This window comes from Solenopsis invicta, chromosome 4 (genome assembly GCF_016802725.1).
Source record: "Solenopsis invicta isolate M01_SB chromosome 4, UNIL_Sinv_3.0, whole genome shotgun sequence".
Lineage (NCBI taxonomy): Eukaryota > Metazoa > Arthropoda > Insecta > Hymenoptera > Formicidae > Solenopsis > Solenopsis invicta.
This window is the reverse complement of record NC_052667.1, coordinates 12,602,510-12,627,732: the sequence shown is the minus strand read 5'-3', so window position 1 is coordinate 12,627,732 and position 25,223 is coordinate 12,602,510. Positions and strand designations below refer to the sequence as shown.

At 30.8% G+C, this 25,223-nt stretch overlaps 2 protein-coding genes across 11 annotated transcripts in view; one reads left to right on the top strand and one right to left on the bottom strand.

Annotated features, from left to right (window-relative positions):
- LOC105196676 (potassium voltage-gated channel protein Shab) overlaps positions 1-25,223 on the top strand; it is a 747,097-nt gene that overhangs the window by 273,288 nt on the left and 448,586 nt on the right. The gene's annotated exons all lie outside the window — the stretch shown is intronic.
- LOC120357669 lies at positions 21,733-24,860 on the bottom strand. Its single transcript, XM_039448793.1, has 2 exons — positions 21,956-24,860; positions 21,733-21,896 (listed from the first exon to the last, which is right to left on the bottom strand). The coding sequence occupies exon 1, from the start codon at positions 24,833-24,835 to the stop codon at positions 22,181-22,183; it is 2,655 nt and encodes an 884-aa protein (XP_039304727.1). The 5' UTR covers positions 24,836-24,860; the 3' UTR covers positions 21,733-21,896; positions 21,956-22,180.

The following is a 25,223-nucleotide window of genomic DNA, read 5'->3' as shown; positions in this document are numbered from 1 at the left end:
CACAAAGATATCCAAAAACGCTATTTTCGGCAATTTTAAATCCAATTTCTTCAAATATGTGACGTGATACATCTACGTCGTTGCGGATTTGTTTTTAGTGACAAAAAACTCTATAAATATCATTTCATCTGGTTTTTAGTTTAAAAAAAGTGTTGTGCCGCGGTGATGGCTCCGGGCATGTCGGTAGGTACGTCGGGATCTTTTTGGCGCCTTAGGAGTTAGGACTCGTAGGAAGGGCCGCTCGGTGGTCGAAGATAAAACACTTGCTTATTCCAACGTTAAGATAATGTATTTCCTTCAGTATTGCCCTTGTTACATTTGTAGTATGATTATATATGTCACTCGTTCGCTTGCTTTTCTCTGGACAGCCCGGTATATATGGGTCGGCTGTTATCTCCGGATTGTGTTACAAGCTTGACGTGTAAGTCACGCACGGCGAGTAACACACCGGACAGCTGTTCGTTAGACTCTTCTGTCGCTTTCGATTTTGTCGCGATATTTATGCAGAAATCTGTTGTTTGGTTCGGCCAATCGTGTTCCTACAGCATGCAGCTCCCACGCTTAGCCGAAATCCGAATACCGGAAAGCGACTCAGCATTAGCTGGCGCAGCACGACGGTGTTTCGGGCCGGAAGCCCGACCATCAGCGTCTTTCGATTTTTTCGCGTATGCGGAATTTGAATCCGCTGCGCGTATGCATAGCAATAGGAATCTTAATTTTCTGTTGCTACGCGCGTTATTAGCCTAGTTGTACTGGGTACAACAATACGCACATTTATAAATCATAATCTTAATGATAATTTTAGTGACAATTCTAAAATGCTCACATGATAATGTAAGAAATGGAATTAAAAATGTTGACATTATCGATCGATATTATCGACATTTTTAAGTTCCACTTAATAGATGTCGCAGGACCGTCGGACTTCGGTCGTCTCTCCAGCATCCCCTTAAATTTAGAGATAGACACTAAAATTTTTAAATAATAGTTATCTAACGCTTTCAAATAGTTTTAAAGACCGAGGATAACAATACAAATCTAAAAGTTTTAAAATACACAGAAAAAAAAATTAATATCAAATCAACAATCTGTGTTTCATATATAAGCAGGAATATAAAATCTTCTTTGAAGAATTTATAATCTTAAACAGACATAATTTGCTTACATGAAGAAAATTTTTCTCTTCATGTAAGCAAATTATATGTCTATTTAAGACTACAAATTTTTTCAAGAAGATTTTATATTCTTGCTTATATATGAAACAAAGATTGTTCATTTGATACTAAATTTTTTCTGTGTATGATTCAATAATGTTACATAAGATAATAATTATATATTTTTGTTTACCAATGAGCATAGACCGACTCGTTTCTGCGTGCTCATTACAGTTCGGTCATTTGATCTGACAAGTCACTACGTAGAAGTATGATTGTTACAAGTTATGTTAAATAATTTTTATAATTTAAGTGAAATAATGTGACTGGTTTGACAATGTGTGGGCTCCTTTGGATGAGTAATTTTACGGTGAAAGAACGGCGGAAAAATTTTTTACAAGATATTGAAATCACAGGTTAATGTTCAATAGAGTGGCTATAAATTAATCTTCTTATAAGGAAAATGGTCACTGGCGTACCAACCAGATGAAAATTGTCTTTAAGTTCTAACCGGTAGATTGCTCGACCAGGGAGCATTTCGCATAAAAGCATTTATGTAACAGCTTTTAAGAGAGAAAGAATTGTAGCTAAAGATGACCCGAAGTTGAGTCAAAACGTCCTACGATTTTATAAAATTTTTGTAATATTATGCACTAACAACCGTGGTTACTCTTATTAGTCTATTTAAACTCATAAGGAGATGTTACGAATTTTAAAACACGGAATCAGATAAGCCTTAGTTTATTCAAAAGGGGGGATCGAGAGTATAAAAAGTGTTAGAGTGTTTGAGTGCATACTCAGTCAGAAATAGTTCCTCAAAACGATGTTGTTTCGATATCGTTAAGATCGATTCAAAATTTACGTCAAAATTATAACACTTTTGAATAACCAAAAGTTGCGTATGTAAAGAGTATAATGGAAGTTTCATACATTTTTTAATATTTTTGGAATGTATTTGTAATAAATAATCTTATATTCTGGAAAAATTTGTTTAAAGATCAAATCGATATCGATTCGACAATGCGATGATGCAAAAAGAAAATTAACTAATTACATTTCTACTTTTACATCGTTTATTTTTATTATTTATTACATGAAAGAAAAATAGAATGATTTTTGCATGTAATGATTTATAGAATCGACGTCATTCGATATCGATTTAAACAATAATTTTATTAGTTATCTGAAATTTTTTTCAGAATTTTTATATAAATTGGAACACTTTAGAAATATTGAGAAATCCATATTTTTTCTCTGAATTTTTCATATATATGTGTATTTTTAAATATTCTAAAGTTTTAAAAAACTTTTAAAGTTTTAAAAAATCTGAGAACTATTCTAAAAAATATGTTATACAGAAAATCAGAAAAATCCCAATAAAAGTTTTCATCACAGTATATAAATTTGTCTCAAATTTTTAAATATAATTTTCAAAATTTTTAGATATTTTTTAGTCATTTCCAGAATTTTTCAAAATTTCTGTAATGTTTTATAGTTTTTAGAAAATTTCTTAGTTTTTTTTATAGAATATTAGAATATTTCAGAATTTATGCATACATAAAAAATTTAGAAAAAAAACTTAATTACTTAATATTTTTGAAAAATGTTCTGTAATTCGTATAAAAAGTATATTTCAGAAAAATTTTTATTAGCAATAGAGCTAATGATGTCTTTTCTCAAACCGATTTTTCTAGTTTCATCTTTTTTGTATACTGAAGTTCAGTGTTTGCTGTTATCTATATAAAATTATTTAGATAATTATCTAGATAAAAAAATGGCTTTATCTTATCTTTATCTAGATGATCAGAATATAAATTATCTTTATCTTATCTTAGATTTAAAAAAGTGTTATTTTTATCAAAATATCTAAGATGACGTGTAGTGGGATCAGACAAATCGCACCTACAAAAACCACAAGTCGATCTCACGCTGTCGCAACAACTATTATAATCAAATAGCGTTTTCGACTGAAGGCGAACCCGGGTCAGATTCGACGCCAAAATATAATACGTCATTGCCATCATCGGCAGCAGTAGAGTGCCTCTTCAGTTGCAGACAGCAGATATTTGTACCTCGTAGAAATCGATTATCGGACAAATTATTTGAAAAACTATTATTTTTAAGAAATAATGATTTATAATTTTTTTTTCATTTATTATTTTAACCAATAAATGTTCAATGTTCAACCAATAAATAGAAGTTTTATAAAAATTTTTCTGTATCCTATGTCCTTCCTTAACAGTTAAATTATTTTAAAATTATCTAGATAAAACAATGTATAAATTTATCTTTTATCTAGATAAATTAAATTTAAATCATCTTTATCTTATCTAATATAACTTTAAATGTAATTTATTTTATCTTTATCTAGATAATTTTAAGTTATCTAAGCGCAACACTGCTAAAGTTATTACATACGTTTATAAACTATATATTTTTCTTCCGATGTTTATTTTGAAATAGAATTGTTGCAGCACCATTGTTGAAACCTTTTGTGTTTGATCAAATTAACCAAAGTATGTACTCCGATGAGATAATTTTAATAAAATAATCGATTTTTAATAAAGCGATAAAAATAAAGCAATTTTTGAAAAAATAAATTTAATCAAAAGTGTTACTATCTTAACCCTTAACACGTAAGTGGGTCTGAGAGACCCCATATGAAGTTTTGAACGCTTGCTATGTGAAGACGGAATGAGATAGGAGGTTCGGACCAAGACGTAAAAAAAGTTTGAAATCTCTTCTTTTAATTGATATGGTTGATCAACTTTTTTGGTCAACTAAAATTTGAACGGCACGGCAGCAAAGTTTTGTTAGGGTCAATGCGACCCATATAGTGTGTAAGTAAAACTTTTTTTGTAAGCATTTTACATAAAAAAACTGGACAAAATACGTTCGAACAGGTCGATTTGCAGATGTTACTCGCATATACTCTGTCTAAAGTTGGAATACTATAAAATGTTGTAGAAAAAAGAGTTTTTCCGAAATATATCATGAAACAAATCAATTTTCAATTTTAGACACGATTTAATCAAAAATTCCTTATATTCGCCTTGTTACATAAGTACATTTTTTAATAGAAATGACAATAATATAATTTTTTTTGAAAGTATAAATCTTTAGCTTTAAAACGCCGTATTGTAAAGTTCTTTAAAGTTTTTTGTTGCAAAGATATGATTTTTTTTTAAAGTGGATTTTTAGATGCCCAAAAATACCTCATATTTTCCATGTTAGATTATTATACTTTTTAGAAGAAATGACTTTGCCAAATTTTATTTTGAAACTGTGACTCTTTAGCTTTAAAACGCCGTATTTGAAAGTCCTTAAATGTTTGTTGTTGCAAAGATATGATTTTTTGAAGGAAAAGTGGATTTTTGACCAATTTCTCATTTTTGCTTAATGGTTTTGCTTTTATAACTTTACAATAAATTATTTGTCGGCAATGCCGATTATGCAATCACACTCTTGAGATTTGGAACTTTTATTTAAAAAAAAAATTGTAGAAAAATATTGATTGTAATCAAAATTATAGCTTCTCAAAGTTGAAGAAGTCTGCCAGACCCAAAAATGTATTTCCGTATTTTACAGGATCGGTATGTTTAAGGGTTATAACAAATACACAAAAATAAAAAAAAATATCTTTAACAATAATTCTAACTCGAACCAATATCGAAACAATCTCGATGTTTCAATTATTTTACCTAGTCAGAAATAATTCTTTAAAAAGAAAAAATTAATTATTTTTTTGTGTTTGACGGGATGTTTTCGGAAAATATCAAAATAGCTCCTCGAAACGATGTCGTTTCGATATCGAATGAAATAAAAAATTACTCGAAGTTGGAGTCAAAAATCTATCGAAATTAATAAAAACTTCGAAAATTTGTGACTTGCATTTTCGACAACAAAACATCATCTGACTAGGTGGGCCTTCGTTTCAGAGAAATTTGCATGTGAAGTTTAGCATTTGCCGAGCGGTGTGTTAAATACTATTGCGCGGTAGATTAAAGCGTGAAGCGTGGTAAAGGGACTGAGGCGCGCCTTCTATTTTGCCCTCGGTGGCCGCGTGAAGAGAGGTATACGAAATCTCGCAGTGCCAATTTTTTTTCAATAGTAGCTTTATTAATTGTAATTAATTTTTATTATTCTTAGCAAGATATTAATTGTTATGTATTATTCGTTATATGTAACAAAATGTAATAATCAAAAAGTTTGCATATTTATTCAAGTTTATTTATTTATTTATTTTTATTCATGATACAATTCTGACATTGCTGTACAATATTGTGGGTGAAAATTTACTTAAAAGCATTGGAAACACAAATTAACTGCACACCATAAACATTGTATAAAAGAATAACTTGTTTTATAAGAACATTTAATATTATAAGTTTACAGGAAAACATAATTGATTCACATTACTAAAAAATTCGCGTTCATGTGTTAATTTTGACGCGTACCAAGCAAATTGTAGCATATTTTTAAATTACAGCGCAGATAATAAATAGTGTATTAATGATTGAATTCTGATGGCATCATATTGCGTATTTAATTCTGTTCTTTCTCCGCCAACAATGTACAGCAATGTCAGAATTGTATAATGAATAAAAATAAATAAATCAACTTGAATAAATATGCAAACTTTCTGATTATTACATTTTGTTACATATAACGAATAATATATAACGATTAATATCTCGCTAAAAATAATAAAAATTAATTATATTTAATAAATATAGCTACTATTAAAAAAAAAAATTGGCACTGCGAGGTTTCGAACATTTCTCTTCATGCGGCCGCCGAGGACAAAATAGAAGGCGCCTTAGTCTCCTCAGCCACCACGCTTCACGCTTTAACCTACCACGCAGTAATACTTAACGCACCGCGCGGCAAATGCCAAACTTCACATGCAAATTTCTCTGAAACAAAGGCCCATGCACTAAAATGCTCTGACACTTTTTATACCCTCAATCTTTCCTTTCAAATAAACTAAGGCACATCTGATTCCGTGTTTTACAATTTGTACCATCTCCTTGTCAATTAATTAGAGTATTTTGAGAGTACCATACTTCAGTGTTTTCTTATATTTTTAATCAATTATATTTAATTTAATGATGAGTATGATTATAGTTTTATATGCTTATTTTTAAATAATCTAAGTACACTTAAACAACTTGTTCATTTTTAACGCAAAGTAACTTAATAATGATTTATATTTTAAAACATTGATATTAACCCTTAAACACACCAATCCTGTAAAATACGGAAACACATTTTTGGGTCTGGGAGACTTTTTCAACTTTGAGAAGCTATAATTTTGATTACAATCAATATTTTTCTACGATTTTTTTTTTAAACAAAAGTTTAAAATCTCAGGAGTGTGACTGCATAATCGGCATTGCCGACAAATAATTTATTGTGAAGTTATAAAAGCAAAACCATTAAGCAAAAATGAGAAATTGGTCAAAAATCCACTTTTCCTTTAAAAAATCATATCTTTGCAACAACAAACGTTTAAGGACTTTCAAATACGGCGTTTTAAAGCTAAAGAGTCACACTTTCAAAATAAAATTTGGCAAAATCATTTCTTTTAAAAAGTATAATTATGTAACATGGAGAATATGAGGCATTTTTGGGCATCTAGAAATCCACTTTTTAAAAAAAATCATATCTTTGCAACAAAAAACTTTAAAGAACTTTACAATACGGCGTTTTAAAGCTAAAGATTCATACTTTCAAAAAAAAATTATATTATTGTCATTTCTATTAAAAAATGTACTTATGTAACAAGGCGAATATGAGGAATTTTTGATTAAATTGTGTCTAAAATTAAAAATTGATGTGTTTCATGATATATTTTGGAAAAACTCTTTTCTCTACAACATTTTATGGTATTCCAACTTTAAACAGAGTATATGCGAGTAACATCTGCAAATCGACCTGTTCAAACGTATTTTGTCCAGTTTTTTTATGTAAAATACTCACAAAAAAAGTTTCATTTACACACTATATGGGTCGCATTGACCCTAACAAAACTTTGCTGCCGTGCCGTTCGAATTCTAGTTGACCAAAAAAGTTGATCAACTATATCAATTGAAAGAGGAGATTTCAAACTTTTTTTACGTCTTGGTCCGAACCTCCTATCTGATTCCGTCTTCATATAGCAAGCGTTCAAAACTTTATATGGGGTCTCTCAGATCCACTTACGTGTTTAAGGGTTAATCAGGAAAGTTTAACGCGTTGAACAAGTGAAATAAATCTGTTATTCTACCTTTTTTTTAAGAAGATTTATTTGTATGGTATACGCTGAACTTGCTTAAAATACGGACATATAAACACATATAAACACAAACAAATACACACACACACACACACATCTCATCACATCACACACAAATTTGGTAAAAAACGTTGGCAGTTTAGGGCCAAAATTTGCCTGTGAGAGAATCGCTTGAAATCATTCTATCTTTATGTTATCCGGTCTGTTGAATTCGCATATAAAGCTTAAAATTGTCCGAAATTTGGGACAGTACTATTCAAATGAGGCTTTCTTCAAAAAGTACTTTTCAAATTATGATGCTTGAAATTCACTGTACCACCGGCATTAGCATTAGTCGTGTCATTATGTACTGGGTAGAGGTTGCTCAATTGGATTTACATCTTTACTGTGCGCATGCGCGTGCGTGTGCATGTGCGCGTGTGTGCGCGCATGGCCGCATTTTATATACAGGGTGATTCAGAACGACCCATGTGTCCCTGTAAAGACGCGTTCTTAGATAAATTCTGAGACGATTTTTCCTATACAAAAATTTTGTCCGACGTTTACTTTGTGAAGAGGATAAAGTTAGCGAATTACGGACCGTGTATACATGGTAGACAAAGGCGGCGCAACTCACCATCTGACGCGGGTGCTTACGCAGGTAAATAAGAATAAAATGTTTATTTCAACCACTCGACAAAATAAAATTATCATCTGTATAAACATTTTTAAATAAACAAAAAAAATATATTTTTAAATAAAATTGGGCCGTATTAAATTCTTGTAGTTTTAATAAGGCCCAAATTAAAAATAAATTGAAAATGACAAAGGAATTAAACATTAATTTCCAACTTACTGTTAAATTGATTATTAATCACAAATACGAAATCCTTTAAGATTTATTTTACTGTAAAATATTACAATTATTTGTAATTTTGTCTATAAATAATATTTTAATTTTAAGAAATTCTGGCTATTTTAGTGCAATTTTAGCTTATGAAAAGTTAACGTCATTGAAAATCGTTATTCTCTGTTGCAAGCCATATACATAATAAACAAATGGCAATGGTTATAACAATAAATGTATAAGTGGGCTTTATTTAATAATACATTATTTATAAAAAAAAGTATACTTATTCCAAAAAATCGATATATATGTTTTTTCTATAGTTAGAAAGTTGAATAATATTATAATATGTTGTAAAAAGTTATAAAATAATGTACTTATTAAATTTACAACAAAGTTTTAAAAACGGCTGATTTACCCACTTTGTTACAAACTTTTGTTGCACTAAATAAACGTGTTGCTACCAATGTTAATTCTCTAGTCCCTCTTTACCTACTTCTTGTGACATATCTTTTAAGCATATATTTCAAACATAAAGCGCGTTTTTAAATGGTAAATTTAAAGGTGGATCTTATTTAGTACTAGGCCTTATTCAACTCAAGTGCCTTATATACAGGGTGATTCAGAATAACCCGTTGTCTTTCAAGGAACGTATTCCTGGTCGAATTCTAAGACGATTTTTCCTTTGCCAAAAATTTGTCAGACGCTTAGATTTTGAAATATCAGCCGATTAAGTTAGCGTATTACGGGTCGAATACAGATGGTACGCAGGGGCGGCGCACTCACCGTTACGCGCGGGTGTGTCGTGAGGTGCCTGCTGCGCTCAGCTGATACAACACACAAGTCTTTCTTCCCTTTCTCTCTCTCTCTCTCTCGCTCTCTCTCTCTCTCTCTCTCTCTCTCTCTCTCTCTCTCTCTCTCTCTCTCTCTCTCTCTCTCTCTCTCTCTCTCTCTCTCTCTCTCTGTCACATCACAATGCTAGCTTTAACTTAAAAAAGTAATTAATTTTCTTCTTAATTTTAATGATTTTATTAAGAGAAGTGCTAGGAAATTCTTTGTACAGTCGAAGAATCGAAAAAAGAATTGCACGAAATCTACGAAAGAGAGAAAGAGAGTGAGAGGAGAGAAAGACTTGTGTGTTGTATCAGCTGAGCGCAGCAGGCACTTCACGACACACCCGCGCTTAACGGTGAGTGCGCCGCCCCTGCGTACCATTTGTATTCGACCCGTGATACTCTAACTTAATCGGTTGATATTTCAAAATCTAAGCGTCTGACAAATTTTTGGTAAAAGAAAAATCGTCTTAAAATTCGACCAGGAATACGTTCCTTGAAAGACAACGGGTTATTCTGAATCACCCTGTATATGGTGTCAGGTTACTACCACCCCTGGTTTCGTGGATTGAAATCAAGTAAAACTGAGCAGAAAAATCCTTTACCATTTTTTATTATTTGCCATAGTTAACGAAATAAAAATTAATAAAATCTGCGAATAAGCACGTATTATCGCGCGCAAGGACCGCCCGCCAGTCGCCGAGACGTAGGCAGCCGCGGCTGTAGGCGCGGTGAGGAGGGAAAAGCAGCAGTAGCTGCGGCCTGCGAGCAGCGCGGCAAGGAGGGAGAAGGCTGTCCTGGCTGCTTACGTCTCAGCGACCGGTGGGCGGTCCTTGCGCTTATTCGCAGACTTTATTAATTTTTATTTCGTTAACTATGGCAAATATTAAAAAATGGTAAAGGACTTTTTTGCTCAGTTTTACTTGATCTATCAATCCACGAAACCACGGGCGGTAGTTACCTGACACCCTGTATATGAGAACTTTTGTTACCGGGTTTGAGAAAGCATGTAACTTTTTAAAATGATATATTAAAGATTGGAAATCCTATTTTAAAATAATTTTTTCTTGTTTTTGTTTGGTAATATTTCATTCAGTTGCAGCACCTCAAAAAAGAGAAAAAATGATTAAAATCCTTTTATTTCAAAATTTACTAACACATTGTCATATTGTCAAAACTAAAATGTAGATTTAAAATTCTATTTCTCGCTTTTAAAATGCGTTTCTGAAAAGTCCTTTCTTGTCTTCGTCATCTAAATAGTTAATTTTTAGTGAGATATGAAAAAATTCTGAGCATTCTACGTTTTGCAACTGACTGGAAGTATGTGCGTGAGTGTGTGTACGTGCGCGCGCGCGTGTGTGTGTGTGTGGGTGGGTGGGTGGGTGGGTGGGTATAGGTGTGAGTGTGGGTGTGGATGTGAGTGTGCGTGTGCGTATGCGTGTGCATGTGTGTGTTTATTTACGTGTATGTGTTCGTGCATATGTAATCCGATGATGCCATTTTCAATTCAGCTTAATAAATCTGAAAATGTGCATGCGTAAACGCCTTGTAAAAAGATTTGATATATTAGTGTCCGATATATTAACGCCACTATATAATGGCAAGCTGATAAACAAACGATTCTATAAGTAATTACTAACATTTCGTCAAATAGTAATGGAGATAATAATGGTGACCATAATACCTATAACGGACATAATACCATATTTTCTTTAAAATTAATTTGATTTTGCAACATAACAATAAAACCAAATGCAACGTGATCAATGTCAATGTACGTGATCAATCGCAATGCATGGTCAATCGCAATGTGATCAATAACAATGAGTGAAAAATCTCAACGCGGTCAATATCAACGTGATCAATCGTAATATAATCAATCGCAACGTGTGCAATCGGCTCTGTGGTCAATTGCAATGGGGTCAAACGGGACACTTCCAACATTTTGTCACCAACATTTAATTCAATTACATTTGAAGCCATATTCATTATTTCTAAAAACTAGAATAAAGTTACAAATTATTACCCTGCATATTCTAAAATTACATACAGTACATAAGTATATACATGTCTAAAATTATTTGTCACTTTTAAAATAAAATTTCTGTTTCCACAGCAACGCAGTAAACACTAATAATCATTTGTTCTAATATCCAAGCAGATTGTAAAACATTAGTTTCGATTATTGAATATAAAACTACGCATTTAACAAAAGACTAATTAAGTCTCTTAAAGGAGACTATTAGAAGGTCTCTTAAATAATCTTTTAAAAATAATGGCAAAAAAAGAAGACAGCCAATAAGAATATGCGGTCGGCATCGCTTACAAAAGAAAATTGCGCTATTTTTTTATAGAGGGTGTCACAAAATATTTGTTTATGCTCTTGTGGGTTGATAGAGCAAGTAAAACTGAGAAGAAAAGTCCTTTACCATTTTTCAAAATTCGCAATAGTTACCAAGATAAAAATTATTATAGTCGGCAAATGAGCACATATTTTCCCTACTCACCGCACGCGGGGACCGCTTGTCCGCCGCTAAACCATAAGCAGCCACGACAGGCGGAGCGGTGAGAAGGGAGAAGCAGCAATGGCTGTCTTAACCGTCTTACCGCGCTGCCTGCCGCGGCTGCCTATGGTTTGGCGATCGACGGGCGGTCTCCGCGTGCGGTGGGTAAGGAAAGTATGTGCTCATTTGTCGACTTTATTAATTTTTATCTCGGTAACTATTACAAATTTCGAAAAATGGTAAAAGATTTTTCTTCTCAGTTTTACTTGTTCTATTAACCCACGAGAGCATAAACAAATATTTTGTGACACCCTGTATATAGAACTTTAGATAAGATAACATGGTATTCCATAACCTTCCTCTATAAACTTTTTCTTATGTCTAATTTTTAATTTGGGCTAAAAGTAGAAAATTAGGCACGACTAAACTAAGCGACTTGCGTTTTGAAACATGATGACCAATTTACGCGATGAATATTAGCAAATTGCATCTTTGTCATAATTTCAATAAAAAATCATCTAATAACGACTGTCTCTCTCACACATTTGGTATCGCTATGTTGCAGGCAATGTCCGACAGCACGCGTTGACCAGCATCGTTGAGCGAAGCTACTGAGAGATATATAATCGTCACACATTCACTTGTTCACACGCAAATTTACTACTGCTCTAACATGTCGGACCTTGCCAAACGCTATCAACTCATCCAATCAGCAATGTGCACCGATTCTCTTCGCTATGTGTATATTCCTTCCTTACGGATGCGAGCAGTTTCTACATTTCTCAACGGAATGAACATACATGTCGGATTACTCATGAGATCGGGCGGGAAAATTACAAATATAAACGCAAGTTATGTCAGAGTTAATCAATAATTCAAATCGAAGATTCGCGACATAGAAGATTAGATGTAATCTTGGAAATATAACAATGTGAAATGTCATACAGAATTTTTAATCAGTATCTAGATTCTTATAATAAATTTTATCGCAAATTTCTAATTTAATCTATATTTTACACAGAAAGAAAAACATTTCTTTACATATAATATTTTAGTAATGGCTCTGTGCACAAGTTCCTGGAGTTTTCTTGGAGACTTTACTTAAGTATAAAGAAATAATACATACACGTTTAATTGAAGTATTTTTTCTCGTTTGCTACAAGTCTAGATCATTTTTCAGGCAACAAATAGATTTGTCAATTGAAGAATGACAGATCTTTTGATGCAATAAATTCATCAACCCATACTTCAACCTCATTTCTAAATTACGCATCAGAGAAATGGTTCTGTATTGGTTTTGTATTAATGGTAAAAATTGGAAGAAGCAAAGTCTGCTGATTATATGTTGAGTAGTGTAGGTTTTCCCACTTAAACAAGTTGCGAAAGCAACATGTGGCCGTTATCATAGAATAAGATAACTTTTCGATTTCCTTTCTTTGTCGACGTTCTTCTTTCTGAATTTATTTGTTCAACCGATACAGTTTGCGATAGTGCAGTAATCAGTTCATTAAGTTTGAGCAATTCATAATAAAGCACGATTTTCTAGTCCTATCGAATACAAAGGAAAAGAATTTTATGCCCATGAATGTTGAGTTTTGATGTCAAAATGGAAGGTTATTCTGCATTTAATTATGCCTTTTTACCATTATTGTAATATATCTATTTTCCATTGCTAGTTACTATTTTCCACAGAAAATTCTTCTTTTTTTGCCGAGTAAGCAATAAGATGCAGATATTGATTTGCCAATAGTTCTTTTAAATAGTTGATGTGAGACCCATTTTCTTACTTTCTGAATCTTTCCCATTACATGTAAGCATCAACGTACATACAATGTGAAATGGCGAGCTATGTTGTTAATTCCACGATTGGGCAGCATCTTCGACAAGTAAATCTTTTCCAAATCCTCGTTTTTCATCTTCTGAAGCCGTCCACAACAAGATTTATCATTAAAGTTGAAATTTCCATTTAAAAATTTTTGGAATTGGGGTTGTCACATACTTTCAAGACATAGTATGCTTACTATAAATCTTGCAAATAATTTGTTTCACTTTTTTCACGATTAAATTAATTTAGCATACAGTGTCGGAATTTTTTCAATTTCCATTTTCAACCAAATAAAAAACATGTTTAAGTAAACAAATATGAATTATCATATGTAGGTTCAAATGCAGGTTAACCAACAGTATTAATATAAAATATAAACTACTAAATTTATGCATCTAGATTTTAGTACAATCTAATTATGACTCTAGGATTTTATGCACAGACCTAGAGATATGGCCTCATAGTGCGGGTTTTAGTAGCTACTCAATAACTTTTAATTTCTGAATATATTGAATATATCTTGAAATTAATCAAATAAAAGAACTTTTTTACAATACAAAATTATAACTTAAGCAAAATAAAATCTTTTTAGTAAATTGTTTATGTAAAATAATTGTTTAATTATTTAAAAAATAATTACTTTGAGAAAAAGATTATTTTTCATAATATTACTATTTAAAAAGTCAAAAAATGTTTAAACATTGGTTAATTGAATTATATTCATTTATAAATTTCTTTGGATTAAGAAAATTGGTTAGATCTAAAAAAAATTTCTCTCTGTGTATTTGTATTCGACTTTTATATATCAGAAATAGATAAAATTTGTAAATACTTTTACACAAGAATTTTTTGTATAAAAAGCTGTTAACGGGAAAATTTTTGCATTAATGATGTCTGCGTTTATATTCAACAGTTAAATTGCTCTAATATTAAATAAGCATATTTTTATAATTTATTGTATTAATTACATACGGCTTAATTGTTTCATGCTCAAAAACAACAAAAGAAACAATGATCCGTTCGTCATAAAATGTAAATGTGGGTATTATTAATAATCCGACGGTATTTTTTTATTTTATAACATATAATCTAAATAATTAAATGATATATTGTCGTAGTTTTATAGACACTACACATTTTTATTAAATTTTTAAATAAAATTTCTAACAGAAATTTAATAATATCCATATAATATTAAATAAATTATTAATACTTAAACGGTTATGAATATTTTCCGTCAATATCCGACAGTATTTTAAAAGTTGGATGGAAAGACAGGAGTCATTAAAGTATCCAGAACTTTTACATTTCTCAACTTTTACAATTCATTATTTAATAAAATTTGAAACATAGATTTATTATGTTGTTTGTTAAAAGTTTTCAGTTATAATTTTTGTATGTATTTATGCTATTTGAAAAAATATGAACCATAAATAACACTATATAAAACAAATTCATTCTTGAAATATTTAATATATAAAAAAGTATTTAATTTTCAGTATTTAATTTTATTCAGTATTTAATTTAATTTTTTTTAAATATTTATTAAAACATAATTTATCATTTTGATAATTGAATATTATCATTAATATTTGAAGATAATTAATATTTGAAAATAGTAAATTATAAAATTCACAAACAATCTGATTAACATTTATTTTCTCTAATGCAGTGCATACGTTGCTTTGTCATTAAAATTTCTGTTTTATTTCCATGTTTATATTTTTTAAATTTATGTTTTATTAAAGTTTTTCCTAAAATAAAAGAATATGTATACAACATTTTTTAATAATATTTCAATCGTTTTTGATAAGATATAAGATGTCTTACAATTAGTTACAAAAATTATAGGACAACACTATTTATTTTTATATTTTTGTCTTATTTCAATATATCTGAATCATCTTTATCTTTTTTCGCACATAATTAGCTTTATATTTATTTATATTTATTTATGCTTTTATTTAAATATTAATGCTTTCTAAACTCTTTTTAAATTTTAACCACAGTTTGAAAAAAATCTCTTTTTGTATTTTTAAGAGTATATTAAGATTATCCTGTTTTATCCTATTAAGATTATTCTGATTAAACGTGATTTTTTCAGCATTTTATTATTCTAATTACATCTACAGATTTAAAAATTTTTTCCCACAAATAAAGTATAGATATATAAATGCAACTTAAGCTAATTAAGTTGAGAGTGAAAAAATTTTAGTTATTTAATTTACACACACACACGCACACCCGCACACACGCGACACGCGCGCGCGTGCGCACACACACACACACACACAAATTAATTAAATATCTAGATTTATAAAATCTTTTTTTAATTTTTTGCTCTAAATGTGTAGAAAATAATCTATTTTGAAAAAATGTTAAAAAATTGATAATTTGATTACTTTTAAGTGTATTCTTTTTAAATAAGCATAAATATGTATAAAAATATAAAAACCGTTTTGTCTTATTTAGTATGTTAACATTGAAAACTAAAACTTTTCAACGAGATAATTTATTAAAGACATTTCTAGGAATATTTAGGCTGAATTCGATTTCGTTTTCAGAATTCTAAAATTAAAAATTCAAAGCAAAATTTTATGATAATTTATATTATTTTTTAAATTCTGTCTGTCCGTTCACAAATAATTAATAATAATCAAGATTTTAAATAGAATAGCTTTGATTTAATAAGTAACTGTTTTTGCGTTATAAAATATTAATTATTTTTAATAGATGCTGTTCTAAAAAAGAAAGCTTCAAAATGCTGTTTCTTTTTTATCTTCTTTAAACATAATCAACTAGCTGTGAGAAACCAAATTACTTTTACGAATAATAAAAAAGCTAGTTAAAAAGCAGTAACCCAATAATCCACAAATGTAACTGTTATATAATAAAAATCATATAATATAGTTAAATGCAAAATTATTACATTTTGCTCATATTATTTAAAATAATGAATTATATTAGTTCACAAGGAAGTAGAATATGTTATCCTTCAACAATTCAGTTGCCATTGCCGAAAAATGTAACATATTGAAAATAATTTATTATTGAAAATTATTAGTAATAATCGAAAATTATTAATAACATTTGCGCATTATACATTCTCTACATTTTCTGTACAGTAAGCTTTCTCGTGATTATGCATCACATTATCTTATATCTTCTATGCATTAATATTATTATTTTGCATTTTTCTGATGTTCTAAATGGAACATTGATGTATCAATAAAATATTACTGCATTCAGTATAAAAACTATTTACACATTTGACAAAATAAAAGTTTTAAAGAGAAAGATAAAGTGGGAGAAAAAGTCAGAAGGAGAGAAATAAATAAATTCGATTAATTACGTTTGAAGAAAAATATTGAGAGAATAATTTTTCAAAATAAATAATATACATAATAATAATAAAAATAATATAAATTATAAAAAAATTGAAATAATTTGTATAAAATCTTGTATATTAAGAATAAATGTAAAAGCGGCAAATACGAGTCAGGCGTGGTAGACGGTGCGCAAATAAAGATAATGACAATCACATGGATTTCATAAGAATTTAATTATAAAAATCGCGAACGTTTCGGTTTTAGTTTTGAGCCATTCTTAGCGCAAATACATAAAAAAATACTTGTATATAAAATTTTCAAAATGTTACATTTATTGTATAACATTATCTGTTCATTTTGACTGTTTTCATTCCACGTTTTACTTTAAGTTATTATATATTATATATTTACTATGATATACGTACAAGGAATAAAGAGAAGAACGTATATACATAATGTTAAAAAATGTTTTGAAAAAATAAAAATTGTTTCTTCCATTGCGTTAATTATCAAAATGTTTGAATTCTTGTGTTTTAATCATCGACATACAATCGGACATCAATGTTTTGTAACAATTCCGTTAATACACTACACTTTACAAACAATGCTCGTATAATGGATGCCGTGCGAGTCTATACTGAAAAAAATATTTGTTAAAAAAAAATGTATTTCTTTGTATGTGTTTTTCTTAAGTAAAACAAATATTTGTTAAATTTAAAAAAACACTTTGCAATTAAAATAATATTTTTTAAAATAATAAGTGCTTTTTTAATTTGAGTTTTTTTAATTTAAAATATGACTTTTTGATTTAAAATGTAAAAAATAAACAATTTTTTTAAAAAAGAAAATGCATTTTTAATTCTCATTTATCGTACGTTTTTTTGCTCCCACCGTTATAACCGCACGAAGGTATAACTTCTTTTCCTTCAATATCACTTAAGTGTATATAACTTTCGACTTTCGATAAAATGCATTTAAGCGGCGCTGGAAAATTTTTATTCTGAGGAGTCTAACGAAGAATTCCGTATATGTAGAATAGAAAAATTATAAATTGTAAAAGATTTAACATTAAAAAAAAGTAAATTTTGTAAAAAAAGTTACAAAAAATATTCAAAAAAATTATTAATTAATTTTAATGTACATACAAATATAAATAAAAAGAATAATTATAAGAAAATAAAGAAGTTAAAGGTGCATATTTTAATAAAAAAATATGTTAAAATATTTCCGTGCAACATAATTATTTCGACAAGCAAGGTTGCACGACTTTCAGAAAAAAACACGAAATATTGTTGTACTTTAAAACCTAGTTTTATTTATGCTAATAATATGCAAGTAAATGGCTTTTTGTACGTAAAATAAACTTTTATAGATACAAAATATATATTTTTTATTATAATAATTAAAAAGAAAATAGTAGTTCAAAATACAGGTAAAGAAAATATACACTCGACAGCAAAAGTAAGGGATCACCTCGGGGATCACCTATTCTGACTCCAAAAAATAGCTGTAATTTAAGAGAGTGTAACATTGTCAAAAATAATCGTAAAAAAATTAAAAAAAACGTTTTAAAGCTTGAAATCTCTAGTTTTGAGAGTGACAAGTAATTAAACAAGTTACAGATTGTGTACGAAGTTATGCGGACTCAAATGGGGATGCGTCAAATCTCAAAATTTTTTACAAACTTTGCAAAGCTCCAAGACGCAAAATAAAAATGACACGCAAATGCGGTTTATTGCATGTGAAAGCGTAAATCTCTACCTCCATTTTGCGTTTTTGTTGAGCATTGTACAATTTTTTTTTACTGAGTTAAGCAACACTGAAGCAAAAATTGCCTTTTCTGCTTCAATGTTGAATAATTCAGTGAATAAAAATCGTACAACGCTCAACAAAACGTAAATTAAAAGAAAAAAATTCACGCTTTTGAATGCTGTAAACCGCGTTTTTGTGGAATTTTTATTTCACGTCGTGGAGTTTTGCAAAGTTCGTAAAAAAAATCTGACAAATGTCAAAATCTTATGAAAACTTTGCCAAATTATACAGCGTGAAATAAAAATTGCACATAAATGCAGTTTACAGTATTTAAAAGCGTGAATCTTTATCTTTAATTTGCGTATTTGATGAGCTTTGCACGATTTTTTTTCACTGAGTTATTCAGCATTGAAGCAAAAATGATTCCTTTTTTCAATGTTGAATAAATCAGGTGAATAAAAATTGTACGCTCAACAAGTACGCAAATTAAAGATAAAGATTCATGCTTTTGAACGCAGTAAACTACATTTGTGTACGATTTTTAATTTACGTCAAATAAACTCGCAAAGCTCGTAATAAATTTTGCTGCTTTTTTATTTTTATCCGTATATCCACGTAAAAAATCATTATGTTTTCAAAATCGATATTAAAAGTGTATGTAGAAACATTAAGCTATAAAATTCGTTGTGAAACATTTGATTTATCATTTTTGTTGATTTGCCTGTTGATCCTATTACACTCTCTTTTTGGAATAACTGTAGGTGATTTTTTTATTTTGCTGTTGAACGCTTACTTATTCTTTACTGAAGTCGATATTTAAACTTCGTAAAAAAAAAATTGTAAAATATTTTTCAGGGCTCATTTTAAAGGGCGAAACCTTTCGATTATTTAAGTTGGTTTTTCTCGAAGATTCTTTTACACTAAGAAATGAAGGAAAAAATTCAAGAAAGACTTTTAAAAATCAAAAATTTTCCAAACAAATTTAGGAAGTTGTAAATTTTTTGCTATTCAAATTAACATGATATTGACAATAGAAAAACCCTTTAAAAATATGTATTAATTAAAAAATAATGCACGAGATTTTGATTGCATTATGAAAAACTTTTTTTTTGGAAAATTTTTGATTTTTAAAAATCTTTCTTGAATTTTTTTCTTTATTTCTTAGTATAAAAGAAATCTTCAAGAAAAACCAACTTTAATAATCTAAAAGTTCGCCCCTTTAAAATGAGTTCTGGAAGATCATTTTACAATTTTTTTTTTTACGAAGTTCAAATATCGACTTCAGTAAAGATTAAATGAGCATTCAATAGTAAAATGAAAGAATCACCTACAGTTATTCTCCAAAAGAAAGTGTAACATAATAAATCAACAAAAATAATAAATCAAATGTTTCAAAACGCATTTTACAGCTTAATGTTCAACTTTGGAAACATATATTAATTTTTTACGGAGCTATACGGATAAAAATAAAAATGCGGTAAAATTTATTACAAATTTTGCAAGTTTATTTGACGTAAATTAAACATTGCACACAAATGCAGTTTACATTGTTTAAAAGCGTGAATCTTTAATTTGCATATTTGTTGAGCGTTGTACAATTTTGAAAAAAGGAACCATTTTTGCTTCAGTGCTGAATAAGCTTTGTACGATTTTCTTCACTCAGTGAAGAAAATCGTACAAAGCTCATCAAATACGCAAATTAAAGGTAAAGATTCACGCTTTCAAATACTGTAAACTGCATTTGTATGCCATTTTTATTTCACGCTTGAAACGATCCCGCTTTACGCACGGGCAGTGGTAACGGCAGCGAGGGTGCAAGGGATCGCAGGGAGAGAATTAACTTCGTACTCGATTTCTTTTTTAAGTGGAAAAGAATATTTATAAATTTATTGCAAAAAAAATAATAATGAACAAAGGTACAGAAAGTAATAAACGCGATATACAAAAATACCAAAAAATGACGGAAAAGAATAATACAATGTGACGTGAAAGAGCGAAATAAAAGTGCGGCAGAGACTAACGCAACGTTAAAGCGGACGAACAGAAAACGAACGATGTGTGTGAAGTTGGCCCCGCACTTTTTGAATTTTGTATTTTTTTTAATTGTGCTGTATTGTGCTACGTTTGTGCTAATTTGTGCCGCAATTCGCAGCTCAATAACATGAAGCATTTTTTTTATAAATAAAAAACCAAATTTTTGCCAGCTCCGCACTTTTCGAAATTTGTATTTTTCTTAATTGTGCTGCGTTGGACTACGTTTGTGCTGACTTGTGCCATAAGAAAAAAGTTGATAACTCAAACAAAAATTGCAAAAAAAAATTAGTAATAATAATTACCAGCCCCACACTTTTTCGCGACACAGTTCATATTTTTCTATTTAAATGCTATTAACTTGTGCCGTGCTGTGCCGAAAAAATATTAATATCTCATTCCGTTTCGATAAAAAAAAATTACAAAGATAAATGAAAAAAATATAAATAATTTGTAATGGTTGTAATACTTAAAGAAATATAGATATTCTAGAAGTTGTGGTTTTATACTGAGGTAAAGCTGAAGTAAAAACAAGAAATATTAATCTCTAGTTGCTTACATATTGATAAAAATTAATAAAAAAGAAGAGGAGTGAATAAAAAATTTTACATTTTCAAAATTTCTTTAGTTGTACCGGATTGTGCTAAAATAGCACAATAACTTTTCTCAATGACATAATTTCCGCAGAGCAATACATTTCGCAGTATAGGCAAATTTATGGAGCAGACGTTAGAAATTTTAAGAATAAAAAATTTCAAACTCGTATTACTTAAGAACGGAGAAAGATAATCAAATTCTGCGAGTTGTGCTGACTTGTGCTACGCAAAATTCACGAGGCACAAGCACAGAAAGCAGGGATTAGCCGAGAGAGACAATTATAATTAATTAAAATGGGGGAGGGTAAGTAAAAAATTTTACATTTTTTAAATTTTTTCTGTTGTGCCGGATTGTGCTAGAGTAGCACAACAACTTTTCTTGATGACTAAATTTTCGCAGATCAACACATTTCGCAGCGCAAGCAAAATTTTGAGTCAGACTTTTGGAATTTATGAGAATGAAATATTTCAAATTTGCAAAATGTGACATTTTTGAATTTAAGTTAAAGGAATAAGACTCGTGAAATAGGTAATAATAGTAACAAAGGCGGCGAATACGAGTCAAGCGCGGTAGACGGTGCGCAAAAGTAAATAATCTGTAAAGATTTCAGATATACATAATTTATTATTAAACGTTTCGGCTCATTCTTCGAGCCATCTTCAGTAACAATTCGAAGGCGCAGCTGAGGTTGAGGTGAAGGGCTTCCTCATCCGGAAGATGTAACGCTTATACGAGTTGTTAGGCTCGAAAATCGGAACATGATTCGGACTATGGCAGGAAAGTTATAATGAGTACTAATTTAAATTAATTGTAAAATAAAAACTCACCTCAACGTCAGTAGTTGTCCATGTACAAAAGAATTTTGTCAGCGCAAATAACCACATGTCAAAAGGCGTAAATAAATAAGTAATTGAAATTGAGACAAATCGAGAACGTCTTGTCTGTACAACGGTCAAACTTGAAATGAGAAGGGAACTGGTGCTGCCGGTACGAACAGATATCCGGAGAGATAAACAAACATACAGATGAGGATAAATAGATAGCAAAACAAGCTATAAACTGTCGACAATAGATAAATATGCGTGGTGTAAGAAATCCGTGTCAGATTGTAAATTGAGCCCGTTACATTGTTGTTTAATATATAAAATTTCAGAAATCAGTCGCTTATGATAAGATTTCTCATGATCGAGAACCTTAACGCCATCCCAGTCGAAATCATGACCGCACTCAATCCTGTGGTCAGTGATAACGGACTGAGAAGAGACGTTTCTGCGAATATGGTTACGGTGTTCTGAAATGCGGGTTTTAACTTGTCTGCCAGTTTGTCCGACATAAGACGCATCGCAATCACGACATGAGATCTTGTAAACAACGTCCTTACAGGAAGAAATTGGAAGAGTATCTTTTTGAACCTTAATGAATCTACTCAATTTATTTAAACTATAAAAAGCGGTTTTTGAATTGGAATTTCTAAAAATATTTATGAATCTTTCTGAAATTGAGGGAACATACGGAACGGTGAACCAAGAGATTTTTTTTAATTCTTCAGATGTATTGTCAAGTAACTGTTTTTTTGATCTCCCCACGAAAAGGCATCTGAGTCGTTCTCGAATGATTTTAAAAATAAAGTCAAGAGGATAGCCATTTTCTAAAAGGATGCTGACGGTGAATTCCAAGTTCTTCCTGTGATATTTCGGGTGGGACAAAAGAAAAACTCGGTCGACAAGACATATGACAACGCCGCGTTTCTGTGAGACAGGGTGCCAAGAGTGGAAATTAAGGTATCGCCCCGAAAAAGTTGGCTTGTGATACCAATCAAACTCAACAGTTTTTTCGTTCAGGATGATAGTGGTGTCCAAAAAATTCAACCTTTCGTTTCCAATTTCAATGGTGAATTGTAATCTCGGGTGGAATGAGTTAAATTTATCTAATGTAAAATTCACCATGTCTCGAGGAACCGCCGTGGCGATATCATCAACATATCGAAGAAAGAAGGGTACTTGGAAATCCAATGCACTTAGCACCTCCGTCTCAAGGTCCTGCAGCACCAGGTCCGCGATGATAGGAGACAAAGGAGAACCCATGGGCGTGCCAAAGTTTTGTTTGTATGTAATATCGTCAAATTTAAAATACGTTGATTCTAAGACGAAGCGTACGGCATTCAGAAATTCGGCTTTAGGAATCTTGCAATTTTTTGAGATATATTCCCATCTATTAGAGATACTGTTAATGGCTAACTCGATTGGTATATTAGTAAAAAGGGATACCACATCGAGAGAAATAAGAATAAAGTTATCATCAAGCTGTGCACCGGAAAGCTTATTCACCAGTTGAAAACTGTCACTAACGTGGCTGTTTGCCTCCGGTACGCTCTTGGATATTGTCGTGTGCAAATAACTAGCAAGATCATACAGTGGACTGTCAATGGAGGATATAATAATTCGTAGAGGGTTACCGACTTTATGCAGCTTTGGCAACCCATAGGCTCTCGGGAGTGTCCCATCACTACAATAAAGTGTTCTGTATTTTACATTGGATATATAATCAGAATCTCTCCATCTCGCAAGAAGCAACCTCGACTTGCTTGTTATTTGTCGGATAGGATCTTTGGCAATTTTTTTGTATGTATCTTCGTCTGACAGTAATGCAGTCATTTTATTTTTATAGTCAAGACGATTCATGGCGACAGTAGTGTTGCCCTTATCTGCTCTAGTAAGAATTAAATCGGGGTTATTAGAAAGAAATTCTTTGGTTTTGGAAATGAGTTTGAAAAATTCGGAGTTGGAAGCAGAATGGCTAGAAAAAGATTTTAATTTGTTAATGATGGGAATGGAGTGGTTTCTGATTTCTGAGCGTGTGGAATCCGGTAATTTTTTAATATTGTTCTCAATGCTCTTGATGAACTCAAAAAGAATATTTTTATAATTATTACAAGGAAGAGAGAAATTGTCCCCCAATTGTAAGAAGCACTGAATATCCTCGGGGATGTCTGTAGAAGACAAATTGGATAGCCATTTATCTCTTATGGAGGTGAGGGAAGGGCTCGGTAAATTGTTATAAAAAATCTGAGGATCTAAATTGATTTTATTTGTTGAAAGAGTGTCAAGGTCGGACGTGGTGGGAGTGTGTGAAAATGAGAAACTGTGGGCAGAGATGGAAGGAGAGGAAATCGAGTTGTGTGTATCAGGAATATTGTAATAATATTGGATAGGCAGGAGTTGTCTGTGTTTGAATTTGTTATGTTTTTCTAATAACCAGGAAATTTTTTTGTTCATATTTTGATGTTGAGTGTTATAAAAGGATTGTAAAGAAACATGTTGTTTACGGAAGAAGGAATTGTATGTTTGGAAAGGCAAGCAATTCGAAATGCCACGAGCGAGACGGAAAATGCGCAGACGAGAGTAATTAGTAAGCCTACATGTGTCATTAATTTCGAGACGTAATGTTTTCATTATAAACATGTCAATGTTATGTTGGAATTTCGTCTTTATCTTCGGATGATGAAAGACCGGTTCGGAGTTATAAATATTGTGTAAATGTGTAGGTACAATATTGTGAGTTTGGCAAAATCTTAAAAATTTTTCCCTTAAAGTGCATTTGATATAGATCTTATTGTATTTGATCCAATCTTTGAGTAGCGATTTTGCATGTGGTCCAAAAACAGAATGTATAAAGTTAAAGAAACCGTTGTGAGTATGATAACGCATTGTTTCAGCCTGCGTAAATTGAAGTTAAAGGAATAAGACTCGTGAAATAGGTAATAATAGTAACAAAGGCGGCGAATACGAGTCAAGCGCGGTAGACGGTGCGCAAAAGTAAATAATCTGTAAAGATTTCAGATATACATAATTTATTATTAAACGTTTCGGCTCATTCTTCGAGCCATCTTCAGTAACAATTCGAAGGCGCAGCTGAGGTTGAGGTGAAGGGCTTCCTCATCCGGAAGATGTAACGCTTATACGAGTTGTTAGGCTCGAAAATCGGAACATGATTCGGACTATGGCAGGAAAGTTATAATGAGTACTAATTTAAATTAATTGTAAAATAAAAACAAACGTTGTACAGACAAGACGTTCTCGATTTGTCTCAATTTCA